The following is an 18,199-nucleotide window of genomic DNA, read 5'->3' on the forward strand; positions in this document are numbered from 1 at the left end:
GAACTGACGTGTTCAGTGATGAGTCGTGGGCCGTATAGGCTCAGGCGTCCTGGCGGAAGAGTATGTGTACACATACAGACGGCGTCATGAACGGTATGCTCCAAATTGCGTGCAGGAAGTGGACAGATTTGTTGGCGAGAGTGTTATGGTTTGGGCAGGCAGTGGAAGAACCGATATTATTCACGTCCAAATCAATCGTACAGCTCAACGTTAATGTGATAAAATCATCAGGCCTCATGTCATTCCATTAATGAATCGTCAGAACGTCACTTGACAATGCTCGCGCGACCGCATACAGCAATATTCACCAGCAACATTCAGGTTCTTGCTTGACCCCCACGTTCACCAGATCTGAACCCAATTGAACATTTGTGGGACGAACTGGATCGACGTGTGATCCTCAGCCGCAGACCTTACCTGCTTTGTTTCTGGCTTTGCACGAAGAATATTAGGACATTCCTAGACAGTTCATCCGGAATCTGCTTCAATCTATGGGACGCCGATGCCAGGCAACCATTGATGCTGATGGTGGTCACACAAGATATTGCCTGCTCTGTGACCTTGACCTTTCCGCACATGTCATTTGTTACGTCCCACCTCTACTTCCATTGGACAACTAACTATGCGTTCTTTGTTTTGGTTATTTTTTAGTAGTATAGATACAAAATCCGATAACATTGTACCCAAACAATCATTATTGTTGTGTTTTGTTTTGTTTTTGGGGGTTGTTTTGTTTTGATTTTTGTTATTTTTGTTTTTTTTTTGGGTTTTGATAGTTATTAAACTTGATGTAAATAAATAAATGGTATAAACAATAAGTTTTCCGAAAATTTATTGAAACATTGACATCTCATCTACAGGTAAGTAAAATTGTTGACCTATGTTAAAATCAGATTTAGTAAACAAAAACATGTACAAATTCTAAAAATTATGTGATGAAATTGAAAGCACATCATAGCAACATAGCCTATTCCAAAGACACCCCACTTAAACTTTTCTGAAAAGTGAGAAGCATGAGTCGCAAAGCCCTCAAATTCCAGTATTTTAATCTGGAACTGGATATGGATCAAAGTTGAGGCATGAAAAATGGCGCCCATCTTAATTTGGTATAATTTTGCCCTTGAAACACTACCTCTCTTCTTTTGGCTTAGCAATCTTTATGTATTTGTGATCAACATGAAGCCCACCAACCATATCTGAGACCCAAAAAAAAGTCGAAACCTGGTTGAAAATTGTTGTATTTTGTCTCATTTGACTTTTACTTATCATATAATATGGTGGCCATCTTGGATTTCCTTCAGCAAATTGAATATGTTTTCTAGCCTATTTCATCAACCAATCTAGAGATGTTATGATGAAAGTCGAATATGAAGACTAGTTTTGATTCTGTCATGTTTTGATATCAAAATGCAAAAAATATTATCAAAACTTTGCCGGGTTTTTTTTAAATTGGCGGCCATCTTGGAATTTTGAGTGGCCAACGTTATTTTTTCTGTTAGTGTACCTAAGTGAACATGTATGCAAATTGTTTTGCTTGTATCACAAAGTGAACGATTTTTCCATTATCTGCCCTACTAATAGGTATGTGTTAAGGGATTATATAAGAACTCACACAGCCTGTAGCGTTAGTGCAAAAATACATATTTAAATATTATTTAGTATAATGTACGAACGATTTATCAATATTGTAGGAAAATAGCAATGCTTATTTTTAAACTTTTTACACGCCGGGAGTTGTGCTAAATAGATTCATTTGGTCTTTGTAATGCAATAATAAAGATAATAACACTGCTTGTTATGGTAAATAAAGAATTATTATCATTATCATATCTCAGTTAATGCCACAAAGTCGCTTCTGTTTGAGTGAGTTTAGTTTTACGCCGCACTTAGCAATATTCCAGCTATATGGCGGCGGTCTGTAAATAATCGAGTCTGGACCAGACAATACAGTGATCAACATCATGAGCATCGATCTACACAATTGGGATATGATGACGTGTCAACCATGTCAGCGAGCCTGACCACCAAATCCCGTTAGTCGCCTCTCACGACAAGCATGGGTTGCTGAAGATAATTTCTAACCCGCATCTTCACGGGTCTCGTGAAGAAGGGAGCGAGTGTAGCACGAGTACTACTCTTCACGACACCCGACACCCCTATATCAACCCCTCTCTTCACGACACCCGTTACCCCGATGTTATCACGTTTTCATGACTCATGGGGAGTTTGATTAGCAGGATTAAGCCACCAGATAAAAACACGCACCAGCTGGGGTCATATTCAGATATAGATGCAAATATAAAAGATCAAGCAAGTACAACACTCAGTGTTTAGTACCCATCACAAACGGAATCTGGAAAAACGACTGAGATAAAACCGGTATTGAATTTCAGTATCCAACTGGGATTCAACTGAGGCAAAATTTTGCAAAGCTAAAGCAGTTTGTGTAATAGATATGGGAAGGTTTTGTCGCGGTTAGATTTTTTATTTCAGGATTTTTATGAAAAGAAATTCAGTTAATTCTGTTTGTATTTCAAAGGTAGCAAGACAGAACTTTCATTTCCATACAGTTACATTAGGTTACATTATATCTTTACAATTATTTTTGCCGATCAGGTAAGTGTTGAGTTTATCACAATGGCCGTTCAAAGCGCTTGGTTTAATTGATTGAGTCCTATTTCGCCTACAGAAATCATGTAAGCGAATAGGGAATAGAAAATGCAGTAGGGAAATCGAAAATGGCTAATCTTCAGCGAGCAGAGTTTGTCACGTCAGAGAGGGGAGGAAGACAAGTGTTACATAGAGGCCACAGGTAGCGCCTGAATGTGGAGCGTCAGCAGCCAACTACACACTGGAAGTGTGTGATCCAGGGATGCAAACGAAGATGCAGCACCATTGGAGATCACATCTCATCCCTTACACCCCGATCTTATCTAAGATCAATCTTAGCAAGTTACGCCAATATAACAATCGTCTTAGCTAAAAGTTACACCCGTTCCACTAACCGATCTTAGGCCGATCGTAGCCGGTCCCGATCTTACGATCCGATCCAAGCTTAGATCGAGACTCTTTCGTGCGAGAGATAGAGGAATGCGAGGCACGAGTTATTTCCCTTTGCATAGTCTAGCAAATGATGGAAGTAGTTTACGAACCAACTGAGTGAGTGAGTGAGTTTAGATTTACGCCGCACTCAGCAATAGTCAAGCTATATCGCGGCGGTCTGTAAATAATCTAGCTAATTAAGATGCATAGCGTTCACTAACATGAGCGTTCATTTTAGTGAACGCTATGTATCTTAGCTATAAATAATTGAGTCTGGACTAAACAATCCAGTGATCAACAGCATGAGGATCGATCTGCGCAGTTGGGAACCGATGACATGTGTCAACCAAGTCAGCAAGCCTGACCACCCGATCCCGTTAGTGGCCTCTTACGACAGGCATGGGTTATTGAAGTTCAATATTCTAATCCGGGCCTTCATGGGTATTTTTCCAACCAAGTGTAAGCGTGGAGAAAAAAACCTCGAGCAAAACATTAGGGTAGTGAGCACCTTGGTTTCAGGTGCAAGTGTGTGTGAACGCTGGGTATCAGGCATAATATAATAATAATAAATGCATATTTATAGTGCGCCTATTCCACATCCTGGGGCATGCTCAAAGCGCTATGTACAGATAATTTACACGAGAGTATTTACAGCCGAGATTATAAGTAATATACTGAGAACAGGTTTTAAGTCTGGACTTAAAAATGTCAATTGTGTCAGAGCTTTTATTATGTGCCTGAACCTTGTCAATCAGAATAAACAAGGCGTAACGAGGCATCCTCTATAACGTATCTAGAATATGTCAGTGGTCTTGAATAACACGCGGCCTGCCTTTAGAATCCCCCACCAAATAAGCGCACGTGAAATCAAACATATTTATATCTTTTTTGTTTCAGAACATTGTTCACTTCATGACCCGTCCCTATTCTTAACCATGACGTTGCAATATTGTTGTACAAATGTGTTACACCGACTCGCTCGGTTGTGTTCCCATGACGACAGTGGTCAGACTGGCCTGACATTTGTAAGGCTTCAGTGCAGTGTTTGTTTACATCACAGAAATATACAAATTCATTTCATGGGGGATTTTAGGGGACGCTCACGATGAAATGCTCGCTCTTATTTTTCACATAGAATAGGAAAGCCAGCATTTTGGTTTCTCTACGATTGATTTTAGCTATCCTAAGTTGGTCATGAGCAACTTAGACTTTGAATCTTAACTTTACGATTGACTTGGGTAAGATTGGTTAACGTTATGCCGATTGAACGTCACGGTAAGATTGGTTAGTGGAACGATTGGCGTAGCCGATCGTAACGGCACCCTGCTATTGATTTGGATTTTAGGGGTTTTGACGATTGTAATAATTTTAGGCTAAAATCGGTTACGTGGTAACGGCACCACTCGATCCAATTTTATATACAGGTGTATAGGCGGGATTCCCCAACACCAATTGATTGGGGAACTTGTGCTCATTTTAAATTCACAGGGAAAATTGTTTTTCACACGTCTAACTTTTTAGTGCGAAAACACAAGACAGAATTAATATATTTTGATTAAAAGTAGTACCAAAATGCGTTGGGAGTATCGTCTAACGCCAGTCGAATTCAGTTATCTTCGGATTATTTTCAAGGTCACAGCGAGTATTCTTGCGATATCTCCAAAACTAATGGATGGAATTTGTTCGGTAACGTTTACATAATTTTCAGGGTCAGGCAGAGGATTATTGCGACATTCAGATATCGACATGTGGCGGGGGTAATAGCTATGTTTGTGACAAACGCTTTTTCATTATTAATTTTCAAGTTTTTGTTAGTAACTGGTTTCTATAATTTCATGTTAATTCTACCAGCTGTGAAATTATTCGTGACACGTCTTAAAAAGCCAGAGATTATTTGTTTATGTTTCGAATATTAAAGTTAATTGTTTTTCATTATGGAGTTATTTTCGATGTTGACGCAAGGACATATCTTACGAGCAATAGCTTTCAATAATTTAATGTTATTTCTATTACAATTTAATGTTCTTCATAGCATATCCAAAAATAACAGAATATTGTTTGTTTAAGCTTTGAAATGTACGTTTATTCTTCTTCATTTTCGAATTATTTTCAATATTGACGCAATGACATATTTAAAGTTAATTTTATGTTTTGATCATATGTGATTTATTATGATTTATGTTTCGATCATACATTCATATATTGCGTTGTCACAGTTTAACCTGATTCGTATTATTTTCTTCATCATATTACTACATATTATTGTAGTTTTATGAGAGGGAATTTTATGATACATTTGCTAAGGATATCATGAATCGCTGGCGCCTGGTTATTCCTTGCCACATCGCAGCCAATCTGTCTACTCATTTGTTGTATTTGACTGATGCATTTAAAATAAAATGTAGAAATGCTATTGAATTGTATCATTTGCTTCAAGGAATCGATGATATGTGCTCGTTATCAAAATAAAGTCAAACTTCTTTCTGTTGGGTATACAATGTAAGATGACACCTTTTATGGGTATTCTAAAGAAATCATGTATCCGTTCAAAATACAATAAAGAATTAAACGAGTGACATTAGCCTCAAAGAATGATAATAACAATGCTTATAACCTACGAGGGCAAACATATCGGGGATAATTTGATTTCATACGATATGCACCGGGTAAAATATCTCATGGTGACATGACATCATGAACATGTTATGACGTCACGTTGCTCCTAAGAAGCCGCCTTCTAAATACAACGATGACGGGGAGCCTGCCTTTGTTAGAAAGTAGATTATCGCGTAATTTCCTAAATTGAAGACTTAAATTTGTGACCATATCATACTATGTTAACGACCTAAATATCGGCATATCCCTTTTCTGGTTCCGAAAATACCAAGATATAGACTGTTGTGTTGTAAACATGATATGACAAGGGCACTCAAATTTATCTTCTATAAAGTCGGCTATATTCCAACCATGAGAAATGTCGTCAATTAATGTCTGATAAAAGTTACCAACGTCCCAATAGTGTCCATAGATTTTAGAAATCTTTAACAAAAATGCACAACCTCACCACTTGTTTGATAAATGACAAAGGTTCATTCAACCATATTAAAAGGTTTTCGGGCTTGAAGAACGAAGCTCATTAAAAATTTATTGCCAGGTCCTTTTTAGAGACTGATAAAAGGTTCGAAAATGTGGGTGATAAATACATGAAAGTTTTTATTGTTGTATGTTAGATATACCTGTTAGACCTCCCCCCTCTACATGTATTGAGATATAACGTTAAAACTAGGACCACCTCCTCTATGTCTTAAAGTATGCTAGATATAACCGTTAGAACCACCACCCCCTCTTTGTCTTAAAGTATGCTAGATATAACCGATAGAACTGTTAACACAGCGATGGCTAACAGGTGACAAGTCTTGCCGCCGTCATTAACATTTGAAACAGATAGAAAATATTCATTTAATATTTGAGCGTTATCCAAATCTGTACAAACTGAAGGTATCCCAGAATCATCAGTGACAAGAGGGGGAATGGGTCCCGATGAAGTAGTAACCACCTGATTGAGTAGACTGAGGTGATACATAGTTATCAAAATTAGATATAAAGTTTTCCTTGGCTATTCTTTCAGATTATTTACTTTACTTTATTCCTTTGTATTTTGTATTGTAAATAGCTCTGAAGTATTCAGAGATCGAAATGCATTTTTCCTTAGACGTTTTCTTTTCTTTTAAGTATGTAACGAGGGGCGTTGAAAAAGTAGTCAGCCTAACTATATTCTCGATGTCCAGTGTTTCCATTTTATTTTGCAGGAATCATTAGCAGAGTCATATCCAAAATTTCATGTCAGTTATGTGGTTAACGAGACATCACAACATATTGGGGTATAATGTTTCTTACAACTTTGCAGAAAATGGAAAACGATCTGCCATTTGGTATCTAGTAATAGTAATAGTCCGCTTATATGGCGCTCATATCCAGGCACATTACCTGCTCACGGCAATGTGCATACGTACAATATTATGCCCGATCATAGGACACTATCGTACTTGCCGATACTTTTTCAACCCCCTGGGATCATACAGACATGATGCCTGTTAGCCGCAATGAACTAAACACTCACATTGCCAGCACATCTTCACGAGTACCCTTTTACAGCTGGGTGAACTGAGACAATGTGGATCTAAGTATCTTGTCCAAGTACTACGCAATTGTGCCCATCTCGGGACCCGAACCTAGGTGCCTCCTCGAACCCGGGCCTTCAGCGTGATAGGCAGACGCCTTACCACTGCACTATTGCGCTACCTCTTTGATAATGGTATGCCCTCAGATAATATCATATAAAATATGTTCAGCATAGTATTGGATAACTTCCCGTCATCATCAACATTCAAAGATTTGGATAGACGGGGACTGTTTTTTAAGGACACCCTCATTTTTATTTTTCAAAACTCATTGTGTCCAGATATACATTCCATATATTGAGAGCTGACACTTGTGTGACCATTCAGTATTTAGTTTGAACCCTGGACACCATGTATGAATAAGTGAAAACATTAGGATAAGTTATGTCCTTATGATGACGTCAACTGAAAGTGGATGGGTAGCGTCTCCAAAACAAGCTCTTTCAGTATACATGAAGGGGGAGTCACTTGATCAAGCGATTGAAGTTTCAAATTGCTTTTTGTGCAGTTTAATATCTAACTTTGATTCTAGCGGACGTCTGCCAATCTCAAACATAAAAAAATGTTTCTTACATATTTTGTTTCCTGCCAATACACCTTTATATAAAATTGGTTTAGAATCTATAATTAATTCTTTCCTGAGTTCGCGGCTACCAAGCTTGACATGTGCAAAACTGTTACACCTTCGCTGTGACCTTTAAAATGACCTCAAGGTCACTAAATTCAACCGGTGTCGGTAAATCTTGTCAATAAAACTTGGTACCAAATGTGAACAAAATCCATCATTTCTTTCTGGAGTTATCGCCCTAACAAGCTTGTATGATGTATCAATGCAGCGAAAAACAAACACACGCGTATTTGCAAGTGATTAAAAAACTGTTATTACAATTTACGTAAATATTTATTACATTTTACCGCAACTAAAATTATTACAATTTACTTCAATTTTTGTATTACAATTTACGTATTACAATTTACGTCAATTTTTATTACAATTTACGTCAAGTTTATTACAATTTGCTGCAAGTATTACAATTTGCGTTTCAGTCAACCGACTGAGACAGCAGCTTGAAAGTGGAAGAAGATCACTATTCAGTTCCTGGACGCAGCAGGTCACTTATTGAAGCTTCAGTAAGCTAAAAAATCCAAGTGCAGTGTAATAGTTAACAGCCAGTGCCATTTTGATTATTGTATTGTATTGTATATTAGTATTATCATTTGCTATGAATAAAAATATGAAAGGAATACATTTTTTATATTTTAATGGAAAAAAGCACTTTGTCTACATGTGCTACTAATCAATATAAATTAAAGCTAAGGCAGATTCCATTTATATCTGAAGGGGGTAAACTTATTACTCATGCATGAAATAACAGTAACCAGACCATAAATTGTTGTTATAAGACTGTAGGCGAAATGGGATGTAGGCGAAATGGGAACATGTTCAAGTAATTAGTTTTTAGATTAGTATATATTTTAATATAATTCAATTAATGTCGCCTATAGACAAAGCATTTATCCGATTTTTCCATGTGTCGTTTTAATATTTGTGATGACAACGAACACACATCGAGAGTTTATTCATAATGTTCTTATTAAAAATACAAACAAATGAGTATACAATAAAATGCCCCATTACATTGTGTAAATCGGTTGTGGTGCGTTTTGTTTTTAACGTTTTTGATAGGTGGACCCGTAGATATGGTGATAACCCACACAGGAAATGACCTATCCTTTGAACCATGTGTCTATTATTTCACGGGACACTATTACCTGTGACACCGCTACAGTAAACATTCGTCAATTCAACAAACTGCAGTGCATGGATTCTGTACTCAGAACATCAACTCTACCTGTTGTGTGTCTTCTAGTTGTACACTATGTAGCAGGTAAATCATTGTTTTACCCACACTTGTTACTGTCTTATCGTAAACATAATGATTATAGCGGTGCTTCAGATTCAAAGGTTTAAATTGAATACCTGTGACATACCTGACCACCTGACCTACTTTCACACCTGTAACCTCAGACAGTAGAATGTGAATACACTGAGACCTCATATCTGCCACATGTATCAAATCAAAGGTGTAAATACATATTTTCAACTTAAACTAATAATCATCGTTTATCACAGTAATAATGTATATTGGTTGTACTGTCCTTATGTCATAAAAACGGTCCACGGATAATACTGTTCCCTGTGATATAATATGTGCTATATGTGCAACACGCTTAAATGTAAATAGAAGCATTATTTATAGAGACCCAGGGCGGCGCGGCGTGTGACAGCCCCTATATCAACAACGGGAGACCAGTTAATATACCAGAAGGTATGTATGTATGTATCAACAAAATTGTAGATGAAGACCTTATGAAATATGATACGTCCGACACTTGTGTGATATGTTGAAAATACAGCTGTCTCCAAATAAAACTTTGGTCCCTGCCCAATCTTAATTTGACCATCCCTTTGAGGTTGTGTTGAATTCGAATTATTTCGGCTAGTCCAACAACTTAAACACAACGTTGTTGAACTGTTCAGTCACAGTCAAGCTGAAGAGAAAAACTACAGATAGTAGAAAATACTCCACGTGTTCTTCCCTATATGAAGATTTCGGAATACAAGTTACAAAAAACGTTTAGCTGGAGTGCGGCGTTAAACAACAAAACAAAATACAAATAGTGTTTAATACCAGATCGGAAATATCAAGTAGTTTCGATAAAGAAACTTCACCAGGTCATGATGACACACAACATCTCACCAGGTACGTCATGATGACACACAATCAATAAGTCAGCAGGTCACGGTGACGCACAATCAATAAGTCACCAGGTCACAATGACACACAACCAATAAGTCACCAAGTCACAATGACACACAATCGATAAGTCACCAGGTCACAATGACACACAATCAATAAATCACCAGGTCATAATGACACACAATCAATAAATCACCAGGTCACAATGACACACAAGCAATAAGATCACCAGGTCATAATGACACACAATCGATAAGTCACCAGGTCACAATGACACACAATCAATAAATCACCAGGTCACAATGACACACAATCAGCAAGCCACCTGGTCACGATGACACACAATCAGTAAGTCACCAGGTCACAATGACACACAATCAGCAAGCCACCTGGTCACGATGACACACAATCAATAAGTCACCAGGTCACAATGACACACAATCAGCAAGCCACCGGGTCACGATGGCACACAATCAGTAAGACACCATGGCCAGATCACGATGACACACAACAATAAGTCACCTCATCTGAGCACCCGACACTTCAAATCACAACGTATGACTTGTATGAGACAGGAACTACTGCAGATTAAGAACCTTGTTTGCTATGCTATTAAGACAAAAAAACGTCTACTACAAACACACGTCTATGATTCTGTTTCAGTCTCTTTATGTTTGTGTGTTGTTTAACGCCTCACTCTGCAATATTCCAGCTATATCACCGCAGTTCGTAAATAATAAACCAGACAATCCAGTGATTAACGTCATGAGCATCGATAATATGCATTAGCAAAGGCCACCCGATCCTGAAAGTTGGCTTTTAGAAGCATAGTTTGTTGAAAACTTATTCTAATCCGGATCTTTACTGGTCCATTTCAGAGGAGTATGCCAAGTACTGCTGTAAGGCGAAATATTACGACTCATTTACCACAACCTCCCGGTTCGACTGTGCTTCGGAAGGCGGGTGTTGCGGGGAAGTCGACAAGCAGTACTGCTGTGATCAAGACAAGTAAGTGTCATTTCTATTCGGGAAAATCTAATCAACCCTTCATAGGAACTCTCTTCATGAGCGGGCGAATTCGTCAGCTTCCAATCAGCTTCGCGGCCTCTGAACAGTTTAAGCAAATAAGTAATACCCCTATCAGCCTCCTGATCCTCTGAACGGGCAGTCTGCGCCATTCCTCGTGTAAGGCAGCTTCCAATTGGGTCAGGTTCTGTATAGGAGGATCCCTTTGTTGCACACGAGGACCAGTCATGTCCCAGATATGCTCCAAAAGGTTATGATCGGGGCTCATTCGATCGTGAGATATGTTGGGGGTGCTTAACTAAGTTCTTTGTGTATATTTCATCCTTGTTGCCAATATATATCTACCAACTTTATCGAGTTGATACAACATGAAATAGCAGGCCTTGGGATAGTCTGTGGTGGGAATTATATACAACTTTTAACCAACAATATATGACATACTGTTCAAGGATGCTATATGTAGGGTTTGTATTCACAAGTTTTCTTTGAAATTTACAACTTACATTTTCTACTACACCTGGACACTTTCAAACCACTTCTATTTTGGCTATTGTATTACCAATTCGCCACCTAAACGAGTACATCGTATTTGTGCTTTGTAAAGGAAGTAAGAAATGAAGCCGAAACATATAAGAAAGCTTACACGTGATTGGTTCAAGAAGCACCTCCCTTCTCTTCTGATTGTGAGAGAAGGAGTTGTCAGATCTTGACGCAGACAGGTTTCGTATCGGAGAGACTGAGTGTTTATTAAACACAGGGACTATGGTGAGCGAAGAGTATGCATGAATACTTTATATTCAGGCTATATTGCGACGATCTTGGCCAGGCAAGCGACATCTCAGCAACGATAATTTAAGCTTCTTGTCTGTTTCAGAGTCGCTCTTCAGCTGGGTTTAGGCATTGGGGCAGGTGCTATTGTACTTCTGGTCATAATCGCTGTCATCGTGTGCTGCTGTCTCAAGTCCGCAGGCTATACCTGCAATGATTGTTGTAAAGGTGAGAGTTACCTCCCCTGAAGTTTTCCTCCTATAACTTCTTTATACCTCCATTTAGGAGTTTTCCCCACAACCTCTTTCTCAGGCAAACATACACTACTGTGCTACTCCAGACAAAGAATTATAGTTTTGTCAATGACAGCTATTCATCTATGCTCGCATCGTGGGGCACACTCTGCATAATATTAAGTTGTGTGAAACACTTGTGTAAGATACAGTGAAACTGGCTAGCTATTCCCGAAACGTTCGTAGCCTTACTGATTACTATAAGGTGAGAAAAGTGATGAACACAGTAAAGCTGATTACTAAGTAAGGTGATACAGGTAACGAAGTACAGTGAAACTGATTACTATGTACGGTGAGAAGAGTGATGAAGTACAGTGAAACTGATTACTATGTAAGGTGAGACGGATGATGAAGTACAGTGAAACTGATTACTAAGTAAGGTGATACAGGTAACGAAGTACAGTGAAACTGATTACTATGTAAGGTGAGACGGATGATGAAGTACAGTGAAACTGAGAACAACTGTGTAAGGTGAGATAGTGAGTGAGTATGGTTTTTCACTGCTTTTAATAGCAACATTCCAGCAATATCACGGCGCGGACACCAAAAATGGACTTCACACATTGTACCCATGTGGGTCTTCGGCGTGACGAGCAAACGCTTAGACCAATAGGCTACCCCACCTGTAGGGTGAGATTGGTGATGTAGTATAGTTAAACTAATGTCTGGGTAAGGTGAGACGAGTGTTGAAATACTGATTTCTCTGCAAGGTGAAATAGACATGAAACACATTGAATCTGATTCCTATGTAAGTTACTATGCCGTGTTTTAAACTGATTACTGGGTAAGGTGAGACGAGTGTTGAAATACATAGAAGCTGATTACACTGTGAGGTGAGATAGAGATAAGTACAATGAACTGATTACTGGGTAAGGTGAGACGAGTGTTGAAATACATAGAAGCTGATTACTCTGTAAGGTGAGATAGAGATGAAATACAGTAAGCTGATAGAGATGAAATACAGTGAAGCTGATTACTATGTAAGGTGAGATAGAGATGAAGTACAGTAAAGCTGATTACTATATAAGGTGAGATGAGATGAAGCACAGAGCTGATTACTCTGTAGAGACTATGTAAGGTGAGATAGAGATGAAGTACAAGCTGATTACTATGTAAGAGATAGAGATGAAGTACAGTGAAGCTGATTACTATGTAAGGTGAGATAGAGATGAATTACCTGTAAGGTGAGATAGAGATGAAGTACAGTGAAGCTGATTACTCTGTAAGTGACAGGTGAGATGAGATGAAAGCTGATTACTATGTAAGGTGAGATTAGATGAAGACAGTGAAGCTGATTACTATTACTATGTAAGGTGAGATAGAGATGAAGTATGAAGCTGATTACTATGTAGATAGAGATGAAGTACAGTAGATTACTCTGTAAGGTGAAGCCTGACTGAGTACATGAGACTATGTAGAGATGAGATGAAGTACAGTGAAGCTGATTACTATGTAAGGTGATTGAGATGAAGAGACAGAGATGAAGAAGAGATGAAGTACAAAAAGCTACAGTGGTGAAGCTGATTACTATGTAAGGTGAGATAGAGATGAAGTACAGTAAAGCAGTAAGGTGAGATTGAGAGATGATTACTAGAGATGAAGTACAGATTACTGGTGAGATGAGGTGAGATGTAAGGTGAGATAGAGATGATAGAGATGAAGTACAGTAAAGCTGATTACTATGTAAGGGTGAGATAGAGATGAAGTGATTACAGTAAGCTGATTACTATGTAAGGTGAGATAGAGATGAAGTACAGTAAAGCTGATTACTATGTGATGTGAGATAGAGGTGAGATAGAGATGAAGTACAGTACCATTACTATGTAAGGTGAGATAGATTATGAAGTACAGTAAAGCTGATTACTATGTAAGGTGAGATTGAGAAGTACAGTAAGCTGATTACTATGTACAGATGAAGTAAAAGCTGATTACTGTAAGTACAGTGAAGCTGATTACTATGTAAGGTGAGATAGAGATGAAGTACAGTATGAGATAGAGATGAAGTACAGTAGCTGATTACTATGTAAGGTGAGATAGAGATGAAGTACAGCTGATTACTATGTAAGGTGAGATAGAGATGAAGTACAGTAAAGCTGATTACTATGTAAAAGATGAGATAGAGAGATGAAGTACAGTAAAGCTTGATTACCTAAAGCTGATTACAGTATGATTACTATGGTGAGATAGAGATGAAGTACAGTAAAGCTGATTACTATGTAAGGTGAGATAGAGATGAAGTACAGTGAAGCTGATTACTATGTAAGGTGAGATAGAGATGAAGTACAGTAAAGCTGATTACTATGTAAGGTGAGATACAGTAAAGCTGACTATGTAAGGTGAGATAGAGATGAAGTACAGTAAAGCTGATTACTATGTAAGGTGAGATAGAGATGAAGTACAGTGAAGCTGATTACTGTCTTAGTTAGAAGTGACTAACATCGCTTCCTCTGTGGGTTTGACGCTCCACAGTTTGAATAAAGCTGTCTTGCTTGGTTTCAGATCGGGACAAGCCATTAGACTTAACATGGAACAACGGCACACGCACTAACTTCGCTTTAGACAACACATGGGGTGATTGCAGGAATACCAGAGAGGGTGTTTACAGGACTACCCGACAGGTTGCTAACGAGAATACCCGACCAAGTGCCAGTATTTCCTTCCACCGTGAACGCGACACCGACCCTGTATCTACCATCGTAATGTCCCCCACAGCGCCCCCAGCATATGTTCCAGATGTTCCACCAGATGCCCCGCCCCCGTCCTATACTGAAGTCATACGAAATCCGCATGTATTCCCCAGTACTGATAAGGGCAACGGTATATAGAGCATAGGAGTGAGTGAGTGGGCGAGCTTAGTTTTTGCCGGCTTTAGCAATAATCCAGCAATATCACGGCGGTTGACAACAGAAATGGGGCTCACACATTGTACCCATGTAGGAAATCGAACCCATGACGAGCGAACGATTCAGCAACTAGGCTACACCTTACATTGGGACTGATTAAGCGGAATTGTCAGCACTGTATTGTGATCCTTGAGTGGGAAAATAACAAAACACTAGGCCTGGATAAAAAACAAGATCATAATCAGAAATATCGTCGATGGAATCATCATTAATGATGATTGATATGAACATTATGTAATTGATAGTATCATAAATGGACAATTGTGATGAAATAGTTTTACAATTTACTCAGAAAATACACAAAGTATTCATGGACTTCTCCTAAAGTAAGTTCGGGACGACGTTTTATTGGTAATCCATGCCTGAATATCTCACCACTCACCACTGATTTGAAAAATGTTGATGTTTTGCTCAGGGTTACTTCTCCGATATTTATCGATAATCGATCGATATTCATTTAACGATGATCGATCCGTAGGATCTACATCGATAGCCAACGCTACAAAACGCCGTGCATAGCAACGAGGAACCAGGAAGTAATTAGCAAATGCAACGGCTCTGTATGTTGACTGTGTAGTGAAATGCCATGTATTTTTGTCATATGACAACATGGTTAGTTCAGAGGTACGATTGGTTAAACATGAATCACGCATGTCTCTTGCGATCGCCCACCATCTTGGTCTAAGACGTATGTTTACTGAGCAGCAACGGTTCTGGACATCTGTGCACGTGGATAACCAAGATCTTTGCATTGTGTTGCTTATTGTTTAACACAGCAGGGTAATCAAGTGGTTGATATTATTACCGACTTCTATGTCGTTGGGGAATGATGACAAGCAGTGAATCAAGTTACCGTGCCTTACTTTCGGGTCCGCTTAGTACCCTACTTCTGGATCCACATACTATACTTACTTCCGGATCAGCTCAGTACCCTACTTCCGGATCAGCTCAGCACCCTATTTCCGGATCCACATAGTATACCTTCTTCCGGATCCGCTTCGTACACAGCAAAGGCTGCTGGGGCCTATTTTAATGACATAAGATAAGACTTTGTATAACCTTATATATTTATATAATTTTTATTATTATTTCTGCGTTTTTATGAAGTTGTGATCATAACTTGACGCTATTATGCCAAGGAAAATAATAATGATTCATAAACACCTACACACGAAATGATCGGAATCCTGCAATGAACCCTGTTTTTTTGGCGAGATTTCTCACAATTATGGAACAGAATTCAAAGCATTTCGTCCAGAGTTCCTTTACCTCATTAATGAGGGCTTACGGATGTGTGCACAAACACATCTACTATGTGCTGTGGTGAAAGGTACTTTCCAAAATAAGGGCTATTTAAAAGTTAGAATTCAAGTAGATTTTACATTCGTCGGGCCACGTTTAATATAGTGAATCGGAATAAGATCTTGTCATCATTGATAATACTTTGTGCGAGCTAGTGTGAAGGAGAGTAATTCTCAAAACTTTGGGGACACGTTTGAAGCTTCTTTGATGGGCATTTTAGAAGCTGTTTACGTATATGGATATTTGGTATTGTACAAAATCAGGAGTGTTGTGAAAAATATACACAAATACTTTTGCTAAGGAAATAGAACGGTGACACGATATATATTTGTACCTTTCGTATCTGTCTGAATCATTATTTATCCATACATGATGTGCAAAATATATTCCTGTCCGAAAATTATTTATTTAACTTGATAGTGATTGTTTTAATTCTATCTTCCCCGCTCTGTGAATAATATTGGGGTATGCTTAACGAATTCTGCAGGCATTCCTTTGTACAGACCTTTACATTACATGTGATTTGAATAAATGTTCGACATAATATTCAGTTGTCTACTTATGTATTAGAGCGATCTATGTAACAAATAGGCACATATCTATAAGTGGAATGATGTTAGGGTTGTTACATTTCCATTTTGCATCTGTTTTATATTCAGAAGACAATTCTACAGAACAAAAAGAGAACTTACCAGTTTAATTTTTTTATTAAATTTAAAGTCTGAATTAAGCCCATCAGAGGATCAGGAGGCTGACAGAAGGTATGAGGAGGAGAGTGCTGCCTGTCATACAGTCGAATGAGGGTTACTTTTTGGGTTGAGTCCCATCCGGGATACTAGAATCTGTACTTTACTAAGACAGTGCAATCCCAAATATAACATATGTTACATTTGACCACTTTCTAAAATGGCATTGTGTATTTCATAGCTTTCGGCCGCGGGAGCCGTGCCAATTAACACTTAGCAGAGGGGTACACAAAGTCCGCAGTCTAAACCACCAGTTGTCCGACTTCCATTTTTGTGGAAGCCGTGGTGGCTGAGCGGTCTAGGCGTATGACTTTGTGTGCTGGCGATTAGGTGCCTGACTCTGAGGGTGTGGGTTCGAATCCCGGATAGGACTCAACCCAAACAAGTACTAGAATCTGTACTTTACTAAGAAAGTGCAATCCCTAATATACTAGTAACATATGTTACATTTGACCACTTTCTAAAAATGGCATTGTGTATTTCTTACCCACACTTGTTACTGTCTTATCGTAAACATAATGATTATAGCGGTACTTCAGATTCAAAGGCTTAAACTTGAATACCTGTGACATACCTGACTACCTGACCTGCTTGCACACCTATAACCTCAGGCAGTAGAATGGGAATACCTTGAGACCTCATGTCTGCCACATCAAAGGTGTAAATACATATTTTCAATTTCAACTAATAATCATCGTTTATCAGATTAATAATGTATATTGGTTCTACTGTCCTTATGTCATAAAAACGGTCCACGGATGATATTGTTCCCTGTGAAATAATATCTCATATGTGCAAAACGCTCAAATGTAAATAGAAGAATTACTTATAGAGATCCAGGGCGGCGCGGCGTGTGACAGCCCCTATATCAACAACGGGAGGCCAGTTAATGTAACAGAAGGTATGTATGACGTTAGCGCAGTAATGTGTCGGTGCTAGGTCCACAGTATTACATGAATAACTCTCAAACGTTTTGTCACAGCTCGATTTCCATGAAGGTCAAACATAACCAGTGTCAGTGCATGCTTGAAGATAACGACTTTTATCAACAAAATTTTAGATAGGACCTTATGAAATATGATAGCACCGACACTTTGATATGTTGGAATAACAGCTATTTCCAAGTAAAACTTTGGTCCCTGCCTATTCTTAATTTAACCATCACATTTAGGTTTT

At 38.5% G+C, this 18,199-nt stretch overlaps 1 protein-coding gene across 3 annotated transcripts in view; it reads left to right on the forward strand.

The window, feature by feature from the left end:
• LOC124258667 overlaps positions 1-15,190 on the forward strand; it is a 50,620-nt gene extending 35,430 nt beyond the window's left edge. The window contains exons 1-5 of one of the 3 annotated variants that reach the window (XM_046692740.1): positions 8,985-9,112; positions 9,485-9,553; positions 10,864-10,993; positions 11,886-12,007; positions 14,572-15,190. In XM_046692740.1, coding sequence (XP_046548696.1) covers positions 9,046-9,112; positions 9,485-9,553; positions 10,864-10,993; positions 11,886-12,007; positions 14,572-14,897 — 714 coding nt within the window. In that variant the 5' untranslated portion in view covers positions 8,985-9,045 and the 3' untranslated portion in view covers positions 14,898-15,190. Of the gene's footprint in view, positions 1-8,984; positions 9,113-9,484; positions 9,554-10,863; positions 10,994-11,885; positions 12,008-14,571 lie in introns of those variants that run through there. The other 2 variants (XM_046692741.1, XM_046692739.1) reach the window with 2 other exon arrangements.
• Positions 15,191-18,199: the final 3,009 nt, after the last annotated feature.

This window comes from Haliotis rubra, unplaced genomic scaffold (assembly GCF_003918875.1).
Source record: "Haliotis rubra isolate DU_JTF1 unplaced genomic scaffold, ASM391887v1 Scf7, whole genome shotgun sequence".
Taxonomy (NCBI): Eukaryota; Metazoa; Mollusca; class Gastropoda; order Lepetellida; family Haliotidae; genus Haliotis; species Haliotis rubra.